Source organism: Alosa sapidissima, chromosome 24, assembly GCF_018492685.1.
Source record: "Alosa sapidissima isolate fAloSap1 chromosome 24, fAloSap1.pri, whole genome shotgun sequence".
Classification (NCBI taxonomy): domain Eukaryota; kingdom Metazoa; phylum Chordata; class Actinopteri; order Clupeiformes; family Clupeidae; genus Alosa; species Alosa sapidissima.
This window is the reverse complement of record NC_055980.1, coordinates 9,791,998-9,819,297: the sequence shown is the minus strand read 5'-3', so window position 1 is coordinate 9,819,297 and position 27,300 is coordinate 9,791,998. Positions and strand designations below refer to the sequence as shown.

At 42.7% G+C, this 27,300-nt stretch overlaps 3 protein-coding genes and 1 non-coding gene across 8 annotated transcripts; 3 read left to right on the top strand and 1 right to left on the bottom strand.

Annotated features, from left to right (window-relative positions):
- Positions 1–94: 94 nt before the first annotated feature.
- Positions 95–2,939, bottom strand: cby1 (chibby homolog 1 (Drosophila)). The gene is made up of 5 exons (XM_042082771.1): positions 2,749–2,939; positions 2,202–2,284; positions 2,004–2,109; positions 1,765–1,877; positions 95–1,471 (listed from the first exon to the last, which is right to left on the bottom strand). Exons 2-5 carry the CDS (start codon positions 2,277–2,279, stop codon positions 1,391–1,393), a joined length of 378 nt encoding a protein of 125 aa, XP_041938705.1. The 5' UTR covers positions 2,280–2,284; positions 2,749–2,939; the 3' UTR covers positions 95–1,390.
- A 255-nt stretch (positions 2,940–3,194) lies between these two features.
- Positions 3,195–3,267, top strand: trnar-ccu. Its single transcript has one exon. It is a non-coding gene; the product is annotated as a tRNA-Arg (tRNA).
- LOC121700079 (phospholipase B-like 1) lies at positions 3,210–8,790 on the top strand. Its single transcript, XM_042082768.1, has 11 exons — positions 3,210–3,770; positions 5,056–5,278; positions 5,367–5,450; positions 5,687–5,825; positions 6,014–6,154; positions 6,494–6,638; positions 6,732–6,932; positions 7,282–7,422; positions 7,908–8,093; positions 8,251–8,357; positions 8,500–8,790. The coding sequence occupies exons 1-11, from the start codon at positions 3,698–3,700 to the stop codon at positions 8,674–8,676; spliced, it is 1,617 nt and encodes a 538-aa protein (XP_041938702.1). The 5' UTR covers positions 3,210–3,697; the 3' UTR covers positions 8,677–8,790.
- A 965-nt stretch (positions 8,791–9,755) lies between these two features.
- Positions 9,756–21,016, top strand: kctd17 (potassium channel tetramerization domain containing 17). 5 transcript variants are annotated; one of them, XM_042082648.1, is made up of 7 exons: positions 9,756–10,209; positions 14,840–14,948; positions 15,273–15,364; positions 17,058–17,156; positions 17,674–17,799; positions 18,463–18,614; positions 20,834–21,016. In XM_042082648.1, exons 1-6 carry the CDS (start codon positions 9,868–9,870, stop codon positions 18,565–18,567), a joined length of 873 nt encoding a protein of 290 aa, XP_041938582.1. In that variant the 5' UTR covers positions 9,756–9,867; the 3' UTR covers positions 18,568–18,614; positions 20,834–21,016. The 5 variants fall into 5 exon arrangements, with proteins under 5 accessions (XP_041938582.1, XP_041938579.1, XP_041938581.1 ...); XM_042082645.1 differs by having other exon boundaries at positions 17,058–17,204; XM_042082647.1 differs by having other exon boundaries at positions 17,055–17,156.
- Positions 21,017–27,300: the final 6,284 nt, after the last annotated feature.

Here is a 27,300-nt window from a genome sequence, read left to right as displayed (position 1 = left end):
CTTTACAAATATTCGCACAGAACCCTTTCAACATACAATTAATACTATTCTTCATTGATAAATGAGTGCAGTTTAAGTGATATATGATGACTCCTTTGTTTTATGTATACTTTAATTCCTTATGAACTTCACGTCATTGATCGATTCTACATGTATATGGGCAAAACAAATAAGACGTTTGTAACTATACACACCCGATACAGCTGCAAACCTGAATGCTGTATTTATTTCGCCTCTTAAACTAATTTCTGCACTGGTTCAACAATTATCAGCACGTAGTTGGTCATAAAAAAACTTGACGTGATTTAAAGTACTGCATAAGCTACTGAAATATGTTTCCTCTGAAACAGCATTCAGTTCCACATATTGCCAAGAGGTGAGACAAAGGTGTACCACCTCCCTCACCATTTGCCCCAGCGAGAGGGGTTAACGGGACAAGATGCCCCACGTGCACAGGCCTGCATACAGGATTCATTGTGTTATGCAATCCCCTGGTGTAGTACGTGTCTCCAACCACATGCAGAAATCCATGTAAATCTGTGTGTACATTTTCAAGCACATGAAACCCCTTTGTAAGCCCTTTCCACATAATGAACCCGATTGTTTACTGTTACGAGGGTCTCTAGGATTACAAGCAACACTTCCTGATATACAGAGACCTAATCTGATGCTGAAACTATATGGGCGGTGATAGTGTGTAATTATCATGTGAATACATGTTATCACGAAGACTATGCTAATTAAACTACGATCATTTAAGAAGACAGAAATATATGCTCTTACTTAATAAAACGATGAAATTACCACACCTTAGCTGTCCATGTAGGCTAACAGAGTGCAGGGACTATACAGAGTGTAGGGACTATACAGTCCAGGACTCCTGTGAATTAAATACAGCCCATGCCTTTCTTTACACATCCATTGTTCTCTGTGTCAAAAACACAGTATAACACAACAGTTCTTTACAAATACACCATTATTGTTTGCCCATTAAACATTAGAACATTTTTTACAAGAAATTCTTGCCTGTACTGTAGGCTACTTATTTCATTACTCACCATATAAAATTGGTATTACAGAAATGTGTAATGGTATATATTAAATTATGTTACATGTTCATAAAATGCCAGAAAAGGGGGAAAGCCTTTAAAAAATAAATGTAATTGTGTGACTCACACTTATGTAAATGAACATCAAAAATATTGTAGAAAATTGTATAAAAAACAAACAAATAATAAAACACAAAACAATATTCTGCATCTGCAACTATCATCTCAATCATTCTTGATTTTTTTTTACAAAATGTAAACAATTCTTTACATATTGATTAAACATACATATTTAACAAACCAACCCAGTAATCTGGTAAAATCATTTGGACTCTTTCAGATTACTTTTTCCTCCGGGCGTGGTTCTTCACTTCCTCAAGCTCCTTCTGAATGAGGTGAGTCTCAGCTGTGGTTTCAGACAACTATGGGAGGAGGAAAAAAAATGAATAAATTACAACTCAATTGACCTTTAACAGTGTTTAACTGTGGCTATTGCTGAAAACCGCTTTGTGTCTGCATTGCATGTACTTCTGCAAGCTGCTTGCTTTTCCTCAGTCTAAGCTCTTAAAATTATATCTCCTTTCTGCTTTCCTTTCTTTTTACTCTCCTCTGTTACCTAAGAAACCAAATTCAGAAACATAACATTTGTTAACACTTCTAGATTCTAAGATAAACTGAAGAAAACACTATGCTGTTCTTTACAGTAGATTCCCACCATGTCGAGCAGAAGGTCAACTTTTAATTTCAATAGATTGTTCTCCTCTTCTAGCTGCTGGTTCCTTTTCTTCAGCCTCTGCACCTCCTTTCCTGAAACATTGCCTCCCGATTCTAGACACATGACATAAACAGAATCAAAAGATATCCACTGCCAAAATGAAATAAAATTATAAAATTACAAACATCTGAACAAATACAAAACATAATAGTTTTTTGATTACCTGTGATAGCACTTACCTGTAATCCACTGACCCTCTTCAAATTTCAAACTCTGGCCTCCAATATTCATTACCGGGGCACCATATTCCAGACCTAATTCTATTTCCCTCGTAGACCTGTCCAGCTGTAAAGTGAATAGAAGTTGTTGTATGCCTTGGTAAGCTGAGAAAACTATTCCAAGTGAGGGACAGCAGCGGATGATGCGTTTGTACTAACCGTATGTAGGTTGGACAACGACGCTGATTTGCGAGGGGGTGTCTTCTTAGGGCTAAATGTGTTTCCAAAAAGAGGCATGATTTCTGAAACCAAAAGGCAGTGGATGTGGCAGTGAATAGTGTTAGCCAAGATCCAAATCAGGATAGCAGGGTCACGGTTGGTCAATTCTGGATATATTCACAGTAATACGTCAGTAACAGCTGTCTAATTTAGTAGGTTGCAAAACTATGTTGGAACAACTGATCCTAAATCTTAACTAACTTGCAAATCATGTTAGTTACTCTGGTTTGGCTTCGCTGGTAACAGTGAGTATGCTAACGTTAACGTTAATATGCAACATGTGTAGAAATACCAATATGATTAACAGTTAAAGAACTGGCGTTGCATTTTAGTAACCTTACGACAGTCACAAAAAAACGGACAAGGCAAAGTTATCGTTAGGTTGTCACGTTAACGTTAGTTATCAGATGCTAGCTAAGTTAACATTAACATTAACGTTAACGTTATTTATCCGAATGGTTTCTGTCTGTTTGATTTTTAGCCTTACCCAAGGTTTGGTCTTTGAAACAAATGAAACACCAAATGCCACACGATTAAGACTTTGTGTTACACTCCAATTATCTGTTTTACAGAAGGACTATGAGCCTATTTGTACGCATATAAGTAAGACCTCCGTGTGACTAGCTAGTCCTAGCAGCTAATAGTTATTGTGTACACAGCGACGGAAGCAACCACAACTTTCCTTGGTTACCGCGCATGTGCACTGACGCCAACATGTGACAGCGCAAGTCTTAGTAACAATGTGGCCGATTTCTTGTTACAATTTGACGGAGATAGCATTACATGTGTGACCATGAGCTCTACATGCCACGTGTTTCGTTAGTGTCGATTCATAATAATAATAACGGAGACAAATTATTCCTATTATGACATTTAAAATATTTATGTTCGAATAACTATAAATAGCATTGTTCGCATGCAGCATGTCGCACAGCCCCAGTGGCCTAATGGATAAGGCACTGGCCTCCTAAGCCAGGGATTGTGGGTTCGAGTCCCATCTGGGGTGAAATACTTTTCCATTATATGAAGAAGAAAACGGAGAAATATCATACATCACTGATCATATGACTTTGAGATCAAACTCGGGAGTTACAATAGCTATCCACCAACCCTGTAACAAAATAGTTGGAGAATGATCAGAAGGGGTGGGTTTTGAGTTTGTATTATTCAATGACGGCGACATCCTGAATGAAATCTATGCTTCGAGTGCCAGCCAATTGAATGAATTGAGGTTTCAGATCCTCCAATCCTCTCACAGCTACAAATCCTAATACGCCCTCAGTAGCACCTATAACTTAGCCTAGACCTGGGGGTTTACGTAGCGTGTCCACAATTTTATATTACTGGGTTATAGGCAACCTAGTAGGCCTAGTGAGTCTACATAGTCCACTCTACTTTTCTTAGACTTAACACTTTTGCTAAATAAAACTGACACGATGGGAGCTTTGCGTGGTCAAAACCTGATCATCATTCAGTGCGTCTTGGCTGCCACCTGTCAAGGAATTCTTGGTAAGTCAGCTATCGCATATCTGTCCCGTTGTCTCTTCTACTGAATAGAAAATACAAATGTGTTATAGCTGAATTGACTGTTGGCCGACGTTACCTTAAAAAAGGTGATGCAATATGATTTGCTTTGAATACGTTGTACGATTTATTAACATACAGTAGTGCTGGCCAATTATGTTAACCCTTAAGGTGTTCGGGTCTGTGGGACCCGTTTTCAATGTTTGCTAAAAGAAAATATATGCTATTTATTATTTCTAATAACTCAAACTCATTGGCCTTGGCTCATTTTCAGTGAATAACATAAAAATTAACATATGTTCAATAATGACTGCACACGGCACCCCCTTTTCATACCCAATCGTGTTGCCAGTTACCCTAATTAGTTGCGAAACATTCCTCCTTTTGTTTTCTTTATCATTAGGCTACACAACTTTTCCAGCATTTTGTAACCCCCGTTCCAACGTTTTTCTGAAACATGTTGCTGGTATCAAATTCAAAATGAACATAAATTTTCCATGAAATAGTCAAATTTGTAATTTTCAACATTTGATATATGTCTCTGTGTCCTTTTTGCAACTAAATATTAGTTTAAGAGATTTGCAGATTTTTACATTCTGTTTTTATTCACATTTTACACAACGTCCCAACTTTTTCTGTTTTGGGGTTGTACCTTAACTATGTCCTCCTAACTGGGCCTGCCGTGTATGTGTGTCTATGTGTTTGTGCGTCTCTGTGTGTGTCTGTGCCTGTATCTATGTGTGTCTGAGTGTAGGTGTCTGTTTGCAGGAATGTTGTCTTCCTGCACCTGCTATTCCCATACTAAATTGTTACATTTCAAGCACTTTCACCTGTTCTGATTTAGTTCTAAGAAATAAGCACCAATAATGATCAAAATCTTGTTCCTGTTTTTTTTTTTACCTTTTTTATAATCGAAATGGCAAATGGCAAATATGCCACCTTTTTATAATCGAAATGGTAAATGGCAAATATGAACCATAAATGATGTCTATATCATTGGTAATTGAAAGTAAGCACCTGTTAAGTATTTTTACCTAAATTTCTATGTATTGATTTAAAAGCCTAATAATGTGGTGGGTGCACCAGACCCGGGAATATTGTTTGAGTAACAAAAATATGGACATCTTACAAGGGTTAAGTAGCCGAGGCCCATTCTGTAAGACAGTGATAAAACTGCAAGGAATGTGAATAATATCTGAAGCATTAATTGTCTGTCAGTCCATATGTGGTGAAGGATTTAAATCCCATTGTGGCTTTGTGCATCTACAAGAGATACAGAGAGCCACGGTATATTGGGATGCTACCCAGAAGACAGTTTATTTGAGAAAAGGTATCATGGACAGCATGGGGGATGCCTATGGATACTTCAATGACAGCTTGTCCATCACCGGCTGGAATGTGCTAGAAATAAAAGCTGGGTATGGAAAGATCCGCCAACCAGATGAGGTCACATTTTTCATAGCTGGATACCTGGAAGGTCACCTCACTGCAGAGTAAGTATTTTTTCTAGATAGTTTGCAGCTATGCTTTAAACTCATGTCCCCGGTTTTGTAGCAGTTTTGTCTTTTTGTACTTTTGTAGGCAGATGTTCAGTCATTACATTAACATGTACCCTCAGCTGATAAAGGACAAGCGAGTCCTGGCACCCTTGAGAAATTTTCTGAGGTAAGATATTTGAGAGGATGAACTCAGAAATATTATTTGCGTTGAGGCACCATTATGAATATGGAAATGCAAATACAGTTAGTTCATTATGATGTGTGCTATCGCCTCAATATTTCTATCTGATAATGTTTTATCTGATAGAGGTTGTAGGATATACTACAACTGTACAACTGTCATTGTTCAGATGGCACCAGCAAAATATTTTTTTTATTAACTTCTGCGCCTTCTGTTGTTAGAGAGCAGGATGCATGGACCAGAGAGCAAGTGAAGCAGAACAAGAATGACCCCCTGTGGCAGCATGCAGGACTGGTTATTGCCCAGTTGGACGGGCTCCAAGCGGGTGCAGCGGACTGGGCAAAAAAACAGCAGAGACAGGTACGATAACTGTCCCACGCTATATGCATTCATATCACAATGCTCATTTTTAGTGAATCAGTGATGAAAATGATTTACTTTATTTTTTAAATAATTTACTTTACAGTGTTTTCACTTGTAAAAGTGAGTCTGCATGTACTGTATGTGTGTTATGTTAACCTGCTTCTTAATTTTCTGTACGGTTGTAGTCGCTGTCTATGTTTGCCATACAGTTCCTCAATGCAGTTGGGGACCTACTGGACTTAGTCCCAGTCCTGAGATCACGCAGATTCAGCCTCTCTGACTTATTCAGCAAACCAACCATGGGTCACTGTTCAGTTCTCATCAAGGTCAGAAGCTCATAACACACTTCACTACTACTATTTTGTTCATAGTGATTCACATGGGTCAGAATGATCAGAATGTGTTTTTTGTAAGGCATAACACCATTTAGATAAATGATGTCATGCATGTATAATTCACAGTGTAATGTAGCATGCATTAAAGTGGAGGGTATTTGTTTTATGTTTATGTTTTATTTTGCATTGCTTATATATTCTCTGCATCTAGCTATGATATGTGCTATGAAAACATATATCCACGATTTGGTAGATGAATTGTAGTCAATGTGATGTTTAAAAATTCCTCCCTGAATTCTCTCTTACCTCGATGCATCCTCTTACTGTCAGATGTTACCAGGCTATGAAAACCTCTTATTTGCTCACTCGAGCTGGTATACATACGCTGCCTCCATGCGCATCTACAAGCACTGGGACCTTAGACTGTCCAGTGCAGACGTAGCCACGGGCAAGATGTCCTTCAGCAGCTACCCTGGTAATTAAGCGGAGATGACTGGATGCTTTGGGTGCGGGTGAAGCTGCGAGATGTTGGTGGTGGGCCTTTTAACGATGCACTCTGACAACGCAGGCCTTCTGACGTCGCTCGACGACTTTTACCTGCTGGGCAGCGGGCTGCTCATGACCCAGACCACAAACAGCGTCTACAACAACTCCCTCTTCTCCTCGGTGACGCCACAGAGCTTGCTCGCATGGCAGAGGGTGCGCTTGGCTAACGCCATGGCACGGACTGGTGAACACTGGGCTAGTATTTTCTCAAAGTATAACTCAGGTGAGTGACAGGTATGGTATGTTACACGTTGGACATTAACCTAATGCCTTATAGGTTTGGCATAAGTACCTACTGCTGAATACAAAATGTAGGAAAAAGAAAGTGTTGACATGATATTATTATTCCTTGTCTCCAAGAGTACTTAAGAGCTGTAATATTTATAAGAGCAGAATGATGTAATATGGAGATACTATACTCTATATTTGCATCTTATGTAAGGACAGTTTTTATAAAGATATTGGTTTCTCTTGGTTTTCATGAACTGAGCATGACACTGTAGATTAGAGTAGATGAGACTTAGATTTTCAGCACACTGCGTCCTCATCCAGGCTTTGCCTCTTTCTCAAAGGCACCTATAATAACCAGTACATGGTGGTAGACCTGAACAGAGTGACGTTGGGCAGAAAGATTGATGATGGGGCTCTGACTGTGGTCGAGCAGATCCCTGGTCTGGTGGTTTCCTCAGATCAGACCCAGGCTCTCCGACAAGGTATGGTCAAGGTTTTTATTTTTACATTGTGTCAACTTTAATTAATTTAGCATTGTAAAACAGCTACCATGACGGTCTAGTCAGTGTGATGATAATATCATATATTGTTAATATATGTTTGGGGGCAGTCGTGGCCTACTGGCTAGCGCTTCGGACGTGTAACCGGAGGGTTGCCGGTTCGAACCCCGACCGGTAGGCCACGGCTGAAGGCACCTAACCCCTCACTACTCCCCGAGCGCCGCTGTTGTTGCAGGCAGATCACTGCGCCTGGATTAGTGTGTGTTCACTGTGTGCAGTGTGTTTCACTAATTCACGGATTGGGATAAATGCAGAGACCAAATTTCCCTCATGGGATCAAAAGAGTATATATACTATACTTATACTTATTCCCTATGCGCTTTCGATTATTTGGGGAAATCAGCTTTTTATTTTCCAAGTGTCAGTGCCAATGTTGTAATACAGCTGTTTTTACACATTTCAACAAGGATACTGGGCGTCCTACAATGTGCCTTTTCATCGGGATATCTACAACCTGAGTGGCTATGAACTGATGTGGAGCCAATTGGGGGAAGACTACTCCTATGACCTCTGCCCAAGAGCCAAGATCTTCCGCAGGGATCAGGGCAGAGTCCTTAGCTGGGCCTCCATGAAACATATCATGCGATACAATAGTGGGTGCTATTCAATACCTTTATAACAATGCAGTGTATTCCATTATGCATTATGCTGAGTATGAAATGTTTCAGGGCCTTGGTACAATTAATGAAATTGCATTGCCATTGCAATTCATGCCATTTCAATACCAATTCGTTGCCATTGTCTTTTCAGACTACAAAAAAGATCCATATGCCAAGGGACACCCCTGCAAAACCATCTGCTGTCGCAATGATTTAAGGATTAGGAGACCGCATCCTACAGGCTGTTATGACACTAAGGCAGAGTGGCCCAACTAAATTCTTTGAGAATATCATTCATTTATTAAAACCTGTTTCACACACACACACACACACACACACACTGTGAGTTAATAAGGGACCACCATATGTGATATTAAATCCTCCCTGCTTGTCCTGACAGGTGACCGACTATCTTCATGCGCAGAAATTTGTTGCTGAAGCAGTGAGTGGACCCCCCACACAGGGTGGACTTCCCCCCTTCTCCTGGGAACGCTTCAACCGCACCTCTCACATGGGCCTTCCACAGATGTACAACTTCAGCTTTGTTACCATGCAGCCCCTTCTGTTCACACCCTGACCTAGTCCACTATAGACTCCAGCTCCCAGTGGCCCATCTTATGGAAGAGACATTACACTGGTCACACCAAATGACTATTTTATATACACAATGACTATATAATACACTCATTGGTCATACATTGGTATATATATAGGTATGTGTGTGTGTGTGTGTGTGTGTGTGTGTGTGTGAGTGTATATATATACCAATGTATGACCAATGAGTGTATTATAGTCATTGTGTGTGACACATTGTGTTATATGTTATATCTGGCTTCACTTCGTTAGTTAACTGAAGCCATGCACAGTGAAGATACACTGCAGGTAGTCACTGGGATAGTAAAAATTAATAGGCATTGGTCCTGGAATCCTGGAAATGATCGGCTATTAGCAAAATACTCCCACAATGGAATACTAATTGGGTTAAGTTAGTAGTTTTGCACTGCATATCTACACGGTAAAGGACAAAAACTCAGGTCTTTGTTTTTGCTGAATTTTATACCGCTTTGGGGTAAATCAGGGATTATCCACCATATGCTGTACAATGATCCACCAAGATACCTGCTGTGCGAGTGGATTAGTTTCTCTCTGATGTTGTAATAGCCTGTTTTGTCTGGATTTTTTCCATCCATGTTTAGATTGTTTTAGACTCATTTATTTATTGTTTACATTAATTATCTGGTAATCTGGTTCTGCTAATAATGTGTTATAGTGTTAGAAAGCATTAACACTAACAGTGAGATAGGTTCTAAGTGACATTTTGATTTTGATAAAAAAAAAAATGAATTTAGATTTGAATGTTTGCACATGGTGGCAGCCTTAACCTTGCTATTATTGTTTACATATAAAAGGATAACCTGCAATTGCCTATCACAAGATTGGTCTCAAAATAAAAAGGTGATTGTTTTGCATTGCAATGATTTTTGTCCTGATCCATGAAATCTTGGTTAATTTTAGGTTTGATTCAGGTCACTCTTAGTTGTGATAGTGAACATTTGTAAAGAGTTCTCGAGGTCCAGGTTTCAACAGGCTATGAAACTTCAACAACCACAATGCACCACGGCACTGCATAAACAGGATACTAGGTGGAGTGATGTGCAGTCGATGGCGAGTCAGCGTTGGAGGAGGTTGCAAGTGACAAAAGTGTTCTGCCGCGAGTGGAAGCAGTTCGTCTTTATACACATCGCATCTTTGCCATTTCTCTCTCCTCATGGCAACAGAAGATAAACGAATAGCGGTGTCCCAGGCTACATCAGAAACCTCATCGCTCCCTGCTAACGCAAACAATAATAATAACAACAATAACAACAACAAAGACAGCGAAGGGACCGACAGTACGACTACCGCTTCGTCCACGACAGAGACCAGCGGCGCTGAAACGCAAACCATCGGCAACGGGTCAGGAATCAACACAGCGAGCGGAAACAATGGCAAATGGGTTCGGCTCAATGTTGGCGGCACAGTTTTCCTCACAACACGACAGACACTGCTCAAAGAACAGACCTCCTTCCTCTATCGCCTGTGCCAGCAGCAAGACTTGCATTCTGACACGGTAAGGCAAGATTCATAATGTTGATTTGTCCCCCTACCTCGCCCTTCCTTTTTAATAAAATCTTGCTCTTACTCCTTAGCGAAGACCAAGGTCTAATTGATGAGTTGCCCTAGCAACAGCATCACTTTGCCCAAATGAAGCTACTAAGTCAGATGCGTGCACACGTGCGGTGGAGTGTTATGCAGCTACTGTAGCTTCTTAACTGAATGTATTTCAGATGTCCTCTAGCATCAGTCTTATTCAAACTATTTATCGTGCATTTTGCTCTTGTTCCCCTTTATACTTTACAGAGTCATCCTCCATCTCTCTCTCTGTCGCACACACACACACATAATTGTCACTGTGTGTGTGTGTGTTTGAGAGAGAGAGAGAGAGTGAGTGAGCGAGAGTAGGATCTCTCTTTTTTTGCTGTCTTGCGCAAATTGGTTTCCCGTGCATCAGTGGCTGCGGTGAAGCGATGAGTAGGACAGACTTGGGAGTCTACATATGACCTTCACACACGCAGCCAAAATATTTCCACAGCACTCCACTCCTCGCTTTTCCTTTGCCTGCCTCTCTCCTCTCCTCTTCTACTAATTAATTACATCGTAATAATTAGGCTACTCATAACCACGTGCTTTTGTAGGCCCTAATTGCCACAGTATATCCCTTTAAAGTCCATCTTCATTTAGAATACTTCAAGTATTCTTCTCACTGTCTTTCCATGTATGTGTTGGTGGAAAAGCCAGCTTCTGTTTTATATCAGAGTGTGACCTAGTCACACAGAGAGAGAAAGAGAGAGAGACCCAAAATAGAGCCAACAAGTTCTGGTGCAGTTTCAGGCCCTCAATGTTTTGGCAGCCAAGATGGTGACAAGCTGATTTTTATCACTGTAGGGGCACGCTGGAGCTCTTGTGCTGGAGTGACTGCACTGGGTTGGTTGGGGACATTCCCTGATTCAGTCTCTATTAAAGATCATCTCCGGGTTTTAACCTTGCAAACATGTCTGTATGATGTCTGCTATGTATTACAAGACATATCATGAGTGAAATAAGTGTTATGGCCGAGGATTTCTGCTTTGATTCAACCGATCACAGCCTCAGTAAGTGAATTTACGCTACAGTCCTTTATGACTGCCATATGGATATATAAACAATTCTGAGTATTTGGGGTGGGACAATTCTTTGCAAACAAACAGACAAGCTAGCTAACGTGTCGGCCGCAGTAGCCTGTAGCAGGTAAACAGTGTGTAGAGAGGGGGTGGGGCCTGAGGCATACCAATTCCTGAAATGAGGAAGAAGGCATAAAGTTACATTTAACAAGCCATTTTAAAGCCATGCCTTTTTTGTCAGCATCAAACGATTTTTATATCAACATGTTCTCACTTACAACATACACACACAAACACACACACACATTAAGTGCAAGCTGAAAACCCATGTGCATGCATACTAGCTGACAGTGAGTGCCTTGCCCCTCAAATACAATCAGTGGCCATCTTTTTTAACATTCAGATTTCAGAAATAGATCTGTTCTATTTCCAATTTCCTTGACTGAAACCTCTGCTTTTTCTGGTCTCTGTTTTTGTCTTGAGGCCTTTGTAGAGGGCACACGTGTGAGTTTGCCTCCCATTTTGTCTGTGTTGTGTGTGTGTGTGTGTGTGTGTGTGTGTGTGACACACTCTCTCTCTCTCTCTCTCTATCTCTCCCTCTCTCTATCTCTCCTCCCCTCTCTCCACAAGCTCTAAGCAAACAGACCATCTGAAATGTCACTCTTGCCCCCCTCCTGCCGGGTAGAGGGCAGTTGAACCAGTTTAAAACATACATCCGCGCGCGTCATCCATTATTAAACAGGCCCAGCGAAAGGTCAAGAATCACAGCAGGGTCTCTCTCTGTGTGAGCGAGCATCGTCAGGGAAGGACTATAGTTTCAGTGGTTATTAGATTTTATGGGCAGATTCCAGCACATGTCTGTACTCGCACCCACTATAAAGGCTCCCCCGCATCCTGCAGGACTTGTGTAAAGATAAGATATGTTCGATCACGCCAGAACAGTGTAGGCAGCAGTCTGGCAAACTCTCTCTCCCTTTCCTTCTCTCTCTCTCTCTCTCTCTCTCTCTCTCTCTCTCTCTCTCTCTCTCTCTCTCTCTCTCTCTCTCTCTCTCTCTCTCTCTCTCTCTCCCTCCCTCCCATCGCCGTGAGGGTGTAAACACAGGGTGGCGTTTGAATGGCGGATAGTTGCTGACGTGCAGGGGGCCAGTACATTTACATCTGTTCAGCCTTAATTACAAGTTGCATGGTCTATACTATCTTTGGGAAAATGTGTGTGTGTGTGTGAGAGAGAGAGAAAGAGAGAGAGAGAGGTGGGGCTCAGATGCTGTGTGAAGACTCGTCCCACCCTTCAGCAGGCAAGTCATGTTGCTGTTTGCTCGCTTGCTTGCCATTACGGGCGACACTTGAAGAGCCTATGTAGTGAAGTAAGTGGAAGGAGCGAGAAAAAGAGAGGGAATTGCTGGCAGAAAGAGAGAGAGAGTATAGTGTTTTGTGTCAGGCATAAACAAGGCTATTGTTTTGTTTAGCCAGGCGGCTGTTTCCTGTGGGAAGTACGAGTTCCCCCACAGGGACTCGTTCTCCACATTTCCTGGTGGAGCATTAACCTGAGACGAGGCTTGACATTTTCCGTCATTAAACGACGCGCTCCTCACCATCAACAGTGGTCCTATTAAAGCACACAGAAGGGGGGTGGGGTGGGGTGGGGTGAGGGGGGGAGGGTAGTTTGGTGACGCTGATTTGCTAGTCAAATCTGCCCCCACATTTTTCGGTTACTCAGCTCAAAAGACGTGCTGGAGTGTAAAGCCAACAAGGACACTCTGTCCCTGAAGACTGAGCCAGCAGTGTGGGCACCACACAGGTGTCGTCAGACCTCACCTGCTGACAGTTTTTGCTAAGTCAGTCAGATTAGACAACTCTGTGTAGGGTGTGTATATTAAGATGGTTGTGTTATTGCGTTGTGTTGTATGTGAGTCAGTGAGAAAATCAGGAAGGAAGTCTTTTCAGGTCACACACGGGTTAGTTGTTTCTTGCTGTTGTTGTAACTGCATGTACAGAATTGCAGTATTTAGTATCAGATATGCTGAACATGAATGCAGAGCTGAATATTGTAGTATTAAGACATTTTTGACTAGGCAAGATTCTCTATTTAGAAAGAATATGACGTTTTGTTTCCCTGTGTATGTGTGTCTGTGGACGTCAAGGCTTATGCCTCAGCATATGTCCTCACATTGCCGTCTCTTATCGACCCCCTTCCTGTGCCCATCCTGAGTGTCCCTTGTCCCTCTTGTTCTGTTCCAGCTCCCCCTCTTCCATCAGAAGCCTTTCATCTCTCCCCTCTCTCACTCCTCTCTGTCCCCCCGTTCTCCTCTCCTCACTAATTTAGCCCGTCACGGCGTGGCTGCCCATGTGACTGCTGCGCTCTTCCTTTCAGGAATAGGCCCTCTATTATCACTTACCTCCCCTGGCTCCCCTCACCCCCACCCCCACCCCCTCGCTCCGTCTCCATTAAGCTTCAGTCTGTCTCTGTCTGACACTTTCCATCTCTCTCTCTCTCTTTTTCTCCATTGCCTTCTCTCGATTTGTCCCCCAAGCCTTCATTCCGCCTACGGCTGGATCCTTCATTGTCTGTGTCCAACATCATCCTCCAGCAACATCTCTCCCTTCCTTGCTTGTTTTCATGTATTCCCTCAATCAAGGTTTACATCACATCACCGAAATTCTTCAAAACAGTTCACCAAGTGTATTTTGTTTTTTTATTTGTTAACGTGACTTCTTGGTAAGATCTGGACATAAAAGCATTCGGCCACACCACAAACCCTCAAGTACATTGATATCACTCTGAAAGCACAGATTGTTTATAAACTAAAGATTGCTGCATGGAATATGATACAATCCAGCCCTCACCAAAGTAAGATGTTACTAAACTGGATCCACCCCGCCTCTCATCCCACAGCACCTACTCTCTCTCCCACTCCCAGCCCTCCTCTCGTTCTCCGGCTTTCTCTGAGCGTGAAAAAGAGTGTTGCCTAGGGCCGGGTTGTGTAAGGCACACGCCGTGCAGTAATGGAGAGAGCAAGAGAGAGAGATGTGGAGAGAGAGAGAAAGAGAGAAAGTCAAGCTCTTATCTTCCTCGAAAAAAGGCCAAGCACTGTGGAGTACTTACATTGGGCTCTGAGTGGCTCAGGGAGCCGAGTTGGTCCTCACGGCACTAAGTCACTCAGCCACACACACACACACACACGCACACACACACGTCAGTGATCACAGCGAGACTTGCTGTGACGACACCAGCAAGGCTTTCTCAGGCAGCTTTCTCTTCTACATCTCTTCCTCTCTTTCTCTCTTCCTCTCTCACTCCCTCCCTTCTTCCCTCGATCTCTCCCTCTTCCCTTCCAGCACTGCTGTACTTATCCATTGACATCAGCTCTCTGCTCTCCCACTCATAGAGCAAGATGCTGGAGGACATACACAGTACAGTGTATGATGTAACACAACTCTACTCTGTGTGTGTGTGGGGGGGGGGAAGCAGATCTTGTGTCCCTATGTCTCCTGAGATGGACTGGTGACCGTGTTGTCTCCCCCTGATCTCTCCTCTAACAGGACGAGACGGGAGCGTATGTGATCGACCGCGACCCCACCTACTTCGGCCCCATCTTGAACTACCTGCGGCATGGAAAGCTGGTCTACAACAAGGAGCTGGCAGAGGAAGGTCTCTCATTTCAGACCCACTATACATTTATGACACCATTATGGCAATAGCCATTCCAGGAAGTACATGAAAGCAGCACAAAAACAGACGCACAAAAATGTAACATTCAAATATGAGCCTGTGGTCATCATAATATATTTACATTTATTCATTTATTATAAAGGGGAATTTTGCTCACTTATGTAACGAGTCTCTGTATCAAGGATAAGGCAGTCTCTGTGTGGGGATTTTAAGGGGAGCTGCATATTTGAATACATCATTCACTGAGTCCATGTGCCTTTAGTCAAAAGCTGATGTTGAACTCTAATGTTCTGTTTCATCAAGGTGTTTTGGAGGAGGCCGAGTTCTACAACATCACACCGCTCATCAAACTCATAAAGGAGCGCATTCTGGAGCGGGACAGTAAGACGACCCAGGTAACGGCTCTCCACTGCTGCCTCACAGGGCGAAAGGAGAATCAATACGAGATCAGTTTAGTACAGGCAATAAATAGCACAAGGGCAGCTTTCCACGCAGACAGACAGGTCGTTAAGGCACTTAATGAGAATCCTCAGTGCTCTTTTTTTAACCTTCGCGGGCCGTTGGATTTGGTGACCTGAGCAGACGTCCATTTCCTTGTAGTGCGACTCAGGCTCAGTTGCAGTCAGCCACCAGCAGGGGGGGTTCCATGGTGTAATGGTTAGCACTCTGGACTCTGAATCCAGCGATCCGAGTTCAAATCTCGGTGGGACCTGAGTTTTGAACATGCCTATTGAAGCAAGAATGGCACTGTGTCGGAAACATGTTGTTGCAGACAAGCATAATAATGTTCAGCATGGTGACAGAATCAAGGTAGAATGTCTGACATATATAAAAAGGGGAAGCCACCATACATGTGTGTGCATGCCACCCCTCCCCCACCCCCCTTGGCCACCTGGCCAATCACCAGTGTAGTGAAAGGACTGGAGTGTTAGAGAAACACCTCTGTATGTCAATCAAAAGAAATCTAGTGCAACCCAACACAGTTGTGTTACTGCATGCCAGTGGACTGCATGCCAGTGCAAATGCCTTGAAGTATAACCATAATTTGATTGGCTGGTGCCTTGCGTTGCTGTCCGTCGAACATTTCTCAACTTTTTATGGAGACGACGGGAGCGACTCAACGCAACGCAACAGAACCACAATTCACTTCGGCAACGGATGAAAGTGAACGAGATGTGTCTCCAGCACTGCATTCAATGCAATTCAACACCATAACAAGCAGTGGCCCTTGACCCCCCTCATTTGAAGATGTAATGGTGCTCTGCAGGGCCGTGCCCTTTCACCGGGGGAAGTCATGTGAAGAAAGCACAATGTTGCTGGTGGCCTTAGCGTTGAGGGCTGAGGGGGACGGAGGGGGCGGAAGCCTCATGAAAAGAGAGAAAAGGAGAGAAAAAAGACCCATTTCAGCCCAGTCTAAAATAAGAGCTCAGATGGAGCCTTGTGCAACTTCCTCTTCTGTGTGTGTGTGTGTGCGTGTGTGTGTGTGCGTATGTGCGTGTGTGTGTGTGTCTCTTTGTCCTGCGAGTGTGCGACACAGAGGGCTCAGTTCAACCATTTTTGTTTACTGTATTAATAATGTGAGCGTTTCTCTCTCCATTCGGCTCATGTAACATCTCTCCTTTTTTTTCTCTCCATCTCTCTTTCTCTCGCTCTTTCCCACTCGTTTGCTCCCTCCTGCTCTCCCTCCTGCTGGGTGCTGTCTCTTCTCTCTCCGGCATCATTCTCCAACCACAACTCACCTCCTTGTCTTTCCTGCCCTCTCTAATCTAAATATTCATGCTATCTTATCTTTACTTTGTCCCTGATGTATTGTTATCTACATCTGTCCATCCATCCATCCATCTATCCATCTATTTATCTACCAATCTATCTCTTTTCATCTACTGTTTCATTCAATCTTTCCATCTCTTGCTTTTATGCTCTTGTTTATTTACTCATCCTTCCATTAATCCCCTCACAACACTTCACTTCTCTCACTTCTCTCACATCCTCACATTTACTCATCATTCCATGTCCTCTCCCTCCCATCCTACATCTTCTCTTTGTCTTTCTTTCTCTCTCCTGTCTCTCTTTCTCTCCATCCAGCAGCAAGTGCCTCCCAAACACGTGTACCGCGTGCTGCAGTGCCAGGAGGAGGAGCTGACGCAGATGGTCTCCACCATGTCCGATGGCTGGAAGTTTGAGCAGGTCAGCGTGCGCGCCTGCCGCAAGCCCCGCCCCGGACTGCTCTGGACTGTGGGTTGGACTGACACTGAGTTGATTACCCCCCCCCTCGTATCCCCCCTTTTTTATCCATTACCCCACCCCTTCCTGTCCACATCCTTAACGTCGTGCTCAACCCGAAACCTTCCTCCTACACCTTACCCAGTGTTCAGTGCGCTTGACGTGGACGTGTGGTTTCAAAGCTGTCCAATGCGTTGAGACGCCTGCCCCACATAAATGTGCTGTCAAATGTGAAATGTTGGGTTTGAATGTAAACTGATTCCCCTTTTCAATCCACCCCAGAACTCTATAGTGTTACCAAGAAATCAAACACTGTGAGAGGGAACAATCTGTTTCTTGCTCTCTCCTTCCCTCTCTTTCTTTCTCTTTCCCTCCCTTCTCTCCCTCTCTCCTCTCTCTCTCTTTCTCTCCTTCCTTCTCCTTTGTTCTCCCCTTTCCCTCTCTCTCTCTTTCCTTCTCTCTCTCTCTCTCTCTCTGGTAGATGGTGAACATCGGCTCATCTTACAGCTACGGGACAGAGGACCAGGCTGAGTTCCTTTGTGTCGTGTCCAAAGAGCTGCACACACCTGGCGGAGGCCTGGGGACAGAGCAAAGCCACAAGACTAAGGTTAGAATCACACACACACACACACACACACACACACACACACACACACACACACATACCTTTCAGAGAGAGCCATTGATACTTGGGCTTATTTTGCTCTCTCATACATGCACTGTAGTGTGTTTTTAGTAAACTTTAATAGAATCCTATGTCCTTGCAAATGTGTACAAAGTTTGTAAACATTCCCTCTGTTTGCTGAAGAGCAAGTTCATTTGAGTCTGATTCACTGAATGAGTACACCTCTAACAAGGGAGTTACTTTAACTCCAACACACACACACACACACACACACACACACACACACACACATTCACACAAGCAGCTGGTATAACCAACACGTCTCCAGACATCATCAACAATCATCATGATTCGCTCACCCACTCTTCACCCACCTGGCTTTCTAGATGAGGAACCGTATTAACGTTCCCCATGACCAATGTTCCAAAAAGGAAAAAAGAACATAATGTGTCATTCAGTCACACCACCACTCATCACATAATCATCACATACACGTACCGCACACACCCACCAATCCCTCACTGTCCGCAATTCTCATCCTACTTCTCTCCATTCTCGTTGTCCTGTCGTCATTCTATGTTGTGCTGTCGTGTGTGTGCATGTGTGTGCGTGTATGTATGTATGTGTGTGTGTTTATGTGACAAGCCTTTGGAGGTACAGGAGGAGCAGGACCCTGCAAGAGAGGAGGAGCAGGAGGAGGAGCAGGAAGGGGAGAGAAATGACCCTCGCAATGAGTGGATTAGGGACTAGCAGACCACTGTAGAGCTACTCGCGATTCCCCACACAATGGCGGATGGGTGAGGACTGAACCCCCGAGCATGCTTGCAGTGGTGCTTCTAGATGTAGCTGTAGCCGTAGCACCATAGTCCTGAGCGGTCAGCAGTGGCTGGTCTTCCCTCCTCCCCGAGAGCTTAACCAAACAGTCATCCTAGCCCTGCACAAAATATACTCAAAATATTCAACCAACCAAGGGACATACTCTGTAAAGCTTTAAAAGCCTCTATAAAGTGACGATGCACCAGATGTTGCACCAGATGTATGTTACTTGGAAACACCTGGCGTCTTAGTTAAAACATGGGGTATGAAACCCCAACTGTCTCCCATATGTGTCTTTGTAAAAACGCATCTCATCACATTGTCGCATGTTCAGACACCACCACACACTATTGTGTTGAGCTCCTATTCGTGCTGCACACAAAACTAGCCAACCATCACCAAACCAACTTTAAGCCCCACCCTAGAGGACTTCTGATGAGTAGCACTACCTCTGACTCTAATCAGTAGAGTGGGGAAGAGTGTGTGTGTTTGGGGGGGGGGGGTGCTAGAGCAGGGCTGGAGCTGTGAGCATCTCTCTGGGAAGAGGGTGAGTCATCGTCATCGCTGCAGTAGGAAGCAGGGTGGGTGGGTGGTTGGAGGCTGCTGGGCTTCTCTCTGTCATTAGATTACGTTGTGTTTAGCCTGATACCCGCCCATAAGATTACACTGAGTGGCTTTGCACTGCTCCAATCAGTGGGCGGTAACGAGGTTAGGACCTGAGGAAATATGTTTTCCAAGTCTTATCTGTAAGATAGTTTGATGTGCAGTACAATAGATTCAGATATATTTTTTGTTCTGCATAGTCAGAATAGTAGGCTTATGTCAATAATATCTTTGCTGTTCCTGGCTCATGTTATTGCAGCAAGACCAAACAATATCAAATAGATAAACATCCATTACACATTCATTACACACAGTACTCATACACACAGTACACATACAAGTATATATGACATTAGCCAAGACCCTAAAAACATGAAATCTTTGTTATAAATACAGTACATACTTCATTTTAACAGGATAGAAATACTCCCAAGAGCAAAGACAACCAGAAAAGTATAGTTTCCTAATTAGGTTGTTATTCTCCCTCCTGACTTTAAGAGTCCTTTTGATTACATCTGAGAGACTTCTAGTCGAAGATAGAAGAGGTGACAAAGAAAGCCCTCTCTCTCTTTCTCCCTCTCTCTCTCTCTCTCTCTCTCCCTCTTCTCGCCTATGCTCAGCTGATTTGGCCTCATTGTAAGTGTGACATTGATCTCGATCTGCCCTCAGGCCTGAGGAGGCACTGTTCCACACCACATTCCACTCCTACTAATAGCTGAGATCATAAATAGGGCAGTGGCTTTTGCTCATCACTCCTCAGATATATAGGAAATTGGAACAAAATTGCTGGTTGCCGTTACTAATTACTATGTCCTTTAAGTAATGTTATTGATTTTCCAAGAAATATAGGCCTGCTGTGGCTGAAATGGACTGAGAGTTAAGAATAAAGCGAATAAATGTCAGACTGCCAGTGAACTGCAGTAGCACAAACCTCCACAGAGGAGTGTTCTGGCATGTTCCAGGAACCCACTCACAAACCCCCCCCCCACACACACACACACACCAAGAGAGACACATTTCACACATAAGAGGAAAGCAGGTCTGGATGAAGCCAAACAGACTTGCAGACCCAGGTGGTAGATATTCAGCGTTCATGCTAATAGAACTCCCTCGACACACACAGACACACACACTCACCGCTGTGATCCTTTTGTGCGTCCTCAGTACTGCCTGATATGCCCTCCCTCTGGGTTCAGACAGTCCCATAGGGGCAAAGCCAGGCACATTGTGTAGATGGCCACACAGGAGTCACCCAAAGCTTAGGTGGGGGGTGAGGAGGGATGGGAGATGATATAACCAGATCACACACACATCAAAGCACTCTGTGAACTCTTTGTCATTCCCACCATCTGCCATTCTCACCTGCACTGACATCCAAACCGCAACATTTGTACAAAAGTGATGTATGCATCAGCCATCTGATTCATAGCAAACTCACACACACTAAAATAGCTTTGGAGCAGTAGCCTATGTAATGCTACAGAGAGGTTTTGTTGTTGCTTTGTTATGGATTTGAAAGAGGGATATGTTTTCCTGGGTGCTTGTGTGTACAGCTTTTCTGATGAATGTCCTCTTTGTGTCTGTTCTTGTATTACAGCTTTTTCAGATCCACGGATCCAGGATGTAGGAGGACAGAGATTTGATTATTTGTTTTTTACTTCTTTTTGTGTGCTGAGGTTTTATAGCTGTAGTGATGTCTTTCTGCCGTAGCTGTGCTTTTCTCTTGCACTTTTATTTCATACATTTCATATTTCAGTAAAAAAAACAATATGAAGACCTGCTTGAAGACTTAGTAAATATTCTTGTCCACTACAAAGATTTTAGAAATATGAATCAAAAAGGAAGACATGACACTAAAATTGGTGCATTTTAACAGCTTGTGGAAGGGAGCTTTTTGCAAGTCTTGCCAAAGAGGCAAACACATCTTAGTAACATGTATTCAACCAAAGAGCAATGACTACTCATCCTGATAGGCAGCTAACGCTGTACCAGGCGAGAGAAAGCCAGAGAGATTCCCAATCGGCACAGATTCAGCTTGTCTTGACAGACACAGCTGTCCTGTGTAACATTATAAGCTGAAACTCACTGGCTTTTGAGATCCGCTTAAGCACAAATGGCCCTTTGCATTTTTTGTATCTCGGCACAGCATAAGTATATCTGTCTGAACCTGAACCCCTGTAGAGCTTTGATTTACAAGTGCGTGCTCAGTGTATGTAAGGTGTATGTACATAAGCGTTATGACAGAATGTGGCACCCACCCTGGATGCCTGTCAATGTGTGTGTGGATGGAAGTCCTGGAAAAAAAAACCCTTAGTTCCTGTAGTTCCTCTTTAGGAAGGCTAGAGTCACTAGCCAGCCATTAGGGAGCACGACTGTGCTCTACTGGGTAAATGCTCAGGTACTCACACTGGCTTGGGGAGAACTTCTCCTTCTATGTGCCATCAGAGAGGCTTTTAGGCTGCACACTGGGAGAGTCCACACCCGGTCAGACAGTTGGCCTCCCGTCCTCTACACTCTTCTTTAATGTGGTGTCATTTGGCACAATTTAGAGTGGGTTTATGAACTGGATGTAAAAGCTAGTAATAGCCTCATTATTTATCGTTTTTTTTTGGCATGTACTGTATCATATTTTTGTTTTTGTTGATTTTGAGGCTTCCAGAACTGTGGACATCTCGTATTCATCCGCATATTTATCAAAATGTTTTCCCAGATGTCTCAAGGGCTCATAGATGCAGAAATCATTGCTCATTTGTACAAATATTTTGTCCGAATCTTCTAAAAATCCCACTTCCCACTCTCGAGGAAATGACATGTCTGTAGGGATCATTTAGCACATCAATCAGGGCCGGTCCACCTGCGCACTCGGCGGGGGTGCTCTGGTGGGTCATGGGCCATTAGCACCCTGTGAGCCCCGAGGCTCCCGACTGATGGTACAGGCAGCTGTCTCTGCACCGCCATGCCAAAGTGCCGGCGGCCCCCCATCACTCAAGCCCGCCATGCTGGTCTTCAGAGGTGTAGTCACTAGTCAGGCTTGTAGACTTCCGTGTTGGACGGGAGCTCAGGATATAATGACAGACTCCTGTGAGTATGTGTGGGCAGGGTTTTTTATACTGTTGTTGCCATTGTTGTTGTTGTTGTTTGTTTTGCCTCATTTTGGTTGTATTTACAGTTTTTTTTCCTTTGTGATCTGAGAAATCTGTATTTTTCGAGACTGGTCTTTAATCTCAATTCTGTGTGTGTGTGTGTGTGTGCTGTATGAATGGCTGTGCCCTCTCTCCCCCACCATTTCAAATACTGTAACACACTGGCAATAATTCATTTGTCAGCCAAGCACACCAGTGGGCCAATCAATTCACATTATGCTCCTGTGAGTGGTGAATCCATCACCGGCCCAGGCCAATTTAAATTATAATAGACGGACATCTGGTCCAGCCTGAGGCCAGTGGTGAAGAGGGGTGATGCTCTAGGTCATTTAAGGGAAACCGAAGGAGCTCTATCAAGGTACCATTGAAATATAGGTGGCCTCAATTTGAATGATGAGCAAAGTGCAAAGTCTTTTAAAGCTAATTTAATAATAGGCCAAATCAATTTGCTAATTTAACACCATGGGTTAGAAATTAAAAACGCAAACATTAATGAGTCAGCTCAATGCTCCCACATACCACAAAATACCTATATGTGGCCTACTGGTTAGGGCTTCGGGCTTGTAACTGAAGGGTTGCCGGTTCGATCCCCGACCAGTAGGAAAAATGTGGGCGGGGGAAGTGGTTGAGCACTGCTCTCCCATGGCCACATCCACGGCCATGGAGCAAGGCACCTAACCCATCACTGCTCCCCGAGCGCTGCTGTAGCAGGCAGGTCACTGAGTCGGGATTAGTGTGTGCTTCATCTCACTGTGTGTTCACTGTGTGCTGAGTGTGTTTCACTAATTCAAGGATTGGGATAAATGCAGAGACCAAATTTCCCTCACAGGATCAAAAGAGTATATATACTTATACTAATACTATAGTTCATGCACAATAACTTTGCTTGTTGATAGACTTTGCTTTTTGTCCGCCATTCAAATTAGGCTCCAGGTCTCATAGGGTGCATTCTGCAGTGGTTTTTTTTTTTTGCAAGTTGACTAACTAGCAAAAACTCTTGATTACTGGGTGTGTATACTTTCAAGTTCACAACAACATAAAGGTTTGCATTTTGCACAATTTTTATAGTAGGTAGTGTTCGTGGTAATGGAACACATTGGGATGTTTTTTGTTTTCTTTTGAACATGGTCCATTTGTCATAGATGATCATCTTTCACTTAAGCTTGGCTTTGTGTTTACGTAATAACCTCCGTGAGCGTGTCCAAGCTGCTGGCTGAATGACCAGAGGCTGGGTGTATTTCTGCACAGAACGCGGTGCCATCTGTGGCGAGCTGTAAGGAGCTTCAGCCTCCTCTGTTCTAGCGGTCAGTGGGAGAGCACATCGACTGGGGGGGGGGGGGGGATTTACTGGGGGGACCGCTGTACGTGGAGGTTAAAAGAACTACTGGAAGCACTAGTCCTTCTAAACCCAGCAGAAGACTGCTGTGCTGTTGCCTCTGGCAGATGCAGGAGTGCACAGACAGGTTCTCAGGAAAGCTAATTCATTCACAGGGCCTCAAAACAATTCTACATGTAGGCCTAAGCCAGGAGAGGGGGAGAAGGGGAGAAACATTAGAGAAGTTAGAACATCTCTTCTTCTGTCTTCATGGTTTCATGTGGGGTAGAAATGGCAGAGAAGGTGGTGATAAATTAGGTGGTGATATAGCATTGAGTGTAGGGATACAGTTTTTAAGGTAGTCATATTTTGCCTTGATTTTTTTTATTTGTTTTCATAGTTTTTTTTTTTTTTTTCATTTTACAACTGATCTCTGTTTGTGCTTCTATGAATGCTGCTTATAGCATGATGGAAGAAAAATGTATTTTTTTACAGTCTTTGATCATATTTTTTTATGTTTTCTGTTGCAAATAGGTTTTGTTTTGTTATATTTTGTATGTTTTCATTCATTGAAAAGTAGCCCATTTATGTTTTTCAGCATCGTTCAGTATTTTAGTTGATTAGAGAATGGAGATGTTTAATGAAAATATGTGAATTAGATCTGATAAAGCAGCAGTCTTTATCAGCCATCTCTAGAACACCCTACAGCAAACCCCAGACCTACTGGGCCTCATACACCTAACAAGCAAATTCTCTGCTGGACCTTGGGGATCTAGTGTATTATCTGTGTGTGAGTGTATGTGGTAGCATTTATTATTTGCATGAATGATTTTACATTCCTACGTTATTTATACATTGCTGTACCATATGGTTTCCGCTTATGTACCATTGAACTGTTAAGAGATTTTCGTTCATTACCATCAGACAATCCGTTTAGTTTTGAAGTTTCACTAAATATGTAAGATAAAGATGTGTATATACTGTAGACATCTGCAGCATTGTGCTTTGTCATACTGTACTTCACCAAATGTATTAACAGTATAACTGGAACCTTCAATATGTAATTGGTCTGCATTACAAGTTTAGCAATATTTCTTCAGACTTTGTTTTACATGCTAAAAAGGTGTGAACTAGTTCCAAGTGTTCCATCAGTACTCTAACATGCTGAGCAGGAGGGCATAACCTTGTGTACTGATGGTCTAATCATGTAAATACCAAATGAGTAGACTTACAATAAAGGGTTTTTTTCCAATATTTTTGGTAATTGTGGTCTGAAATGTTCAAAGCAAGTACCAAATGAAACTAAATAACTACAGAACTCTCATATCATACATAATATGTATTTTTGAAAGATGATTGCCAGTCAAATGATAAATAAGAGGTACAATACAATCACTGACATGTCGGACAATTAATGTGGAAGCTAGCAACTACCACTGGAACAGATCAGTTGTTTAAGCAGAACTTCATGGATAAATTAAAGATGTATGCTACCAGAATACATGTAAGGAATTGAAATGTATATTGCACAATCCATAATTGGCACTTCAAACAAACAAAAATACAGTCTATAAAGTGCCGTTTAAAAAAAATTAAATAAAAAAAAAAGTCAAGGTGAGTTTAGGTTACAGTGTGTATGTACACTGTAAAATATTTTTTTTTATCCATCCAAGGTTTTATCTAGCCTGGCTAACACCACATCATTCAAATGGACTTCTGGATTTAGCTGGGTTCACCGAGGCTAAATTTGATCAATTGTGTACAGTAATAACCAGAGGTGGGACCAAGTCACTGTTTGGCAAGTCACAAGTAAGTCCCAAGTCTTAGCACTCAAGTCCAAGTCAAGTCCCAAGTAAATACAGAGAAGGGCAAGTCGAGTCCAAGTCCAAGTCTCATCAAAGCCAAGTCGAGTCCAAGTCCAAGTCCCAATCTTTTTCAAGTCCTGAACAAGTCATCAGGTACTCTTCACTTAATAATGGCATTATTAGACTATCGATCATAATTTTAACACTTCCATCTAATCCACAGATTTTTTTTTTATAAATACAGATTAAAATAGGTTCAATGTTTCTGTCTTGAAATCTTTTACGATATATGCATGCGCATACAATATACACATGTGCATACCTGAGTAATCTGTACAAAACGGATAGCTACATGACAAATAAAAATATTGTTTTTCCAAATTTCGGAGCCCACTGTAAGGATGAGTAATAATTTGACTGATGGCATTTCACTGCGCTAGGCCACAGATTTGCCTGCAAACAATTTATTAGGCTGTCTGCCAGTGGCGACTCATAAGGGAAGCCAAGGTCAACACTTTTATATTATTTAAAAGATAATAATGACACAGTAATTTTGTTTTAAAGTATTCATTTCTTAAGAAATACTACACATGTGATGCTGTTTATCTCATTTGTAAATGGTGCACTGTCACTTTAAGCCCATTGTGTGCCACTGTCCACACATTCTCATAATGATCTTTTTTACCAGCTCCATTCCTATGGCTAGTCCACAAACTCAAACATTGTTTGTGCCACATGAATAGCACAATATTAACAATGATAAGCATTATATTAAGTTGGCACAAACAGCTTTCATTCCTTTGGAAATAGATGCATGTATGACATGATGCTTGCTTGACATTTTCTGTTTGCAATTAAATGTGAATTATGAGCCTGGTAGCCAGTAGCCACCTAGCTGAGTGGAATGCGTTTCAATCGGCATATCAATGTGCTTCATGTAAACAAATTATTGAATAGGCCTACTTCAAGACTCACCATTTCCATTAAACAAAGGCAAAGACAACTCTTCATATTCTTGTCCACTTTCCAAATCACAGTGAGTGCAGCCTATGTCATAGTGACCTGGATCTCATAGTTTATAACAGTAGTGAGAACCGGATAAATCCGCAATTTCCCCTAATCTCGTATTTGTTGCCTTCATGATTTCCTTTTATACGTTTCTTATATTTAAAAGAAAATATCAATCATCATCAACAATGACAAGCCAGCTGGAACCTGCCACTCGTTTTCTCTCCCTCTCGTGCGTGCTTAGATGGGGTTCTCAATTAAATGGAGTAGGCTAGCATAAGTTCAAGTTGGATCTTAATGGAGAGGACTCGAAAAGTATCATCTTTATGCAACATGCTGTTGGTGCATTTTGACATTGTAAACGTTCTCTAACAAGAGTGCAAATCAGTTTGCAGTAAAGCTACTAGTTATTAGCTAAAGGTTGGTCGTTTCTCTGTCTCTTGGTGCCCTACACACAGTGCGTAACGCATGTGGGGGTAGCGGCAGCACTGAACTGTGCTCTGGACTGGCCGCTTGTCTCCGCTATTTTTTTTTTTTTTAGTCGCGGAGGGAAAACATCTCTGGGGTGACTGGTCCACGATCAGGAAATTTAGTTTTTGACTCGAGACATGTCAAGTCGTCACAAGTCAAAGAGGCAAAGTCCGAGTCAAGTCTCGAGTGAATAGTATTCAAGTCCAAGTCGAGTCGCAAGTCATGCCGAATTTTATCAAGTCAAGTCTGAAGTCATTAAAATCATGACTCGAGTCTGACTCGAGTCCAAGTCATGTGACTCGAGTCCACATGTCTGGTAATA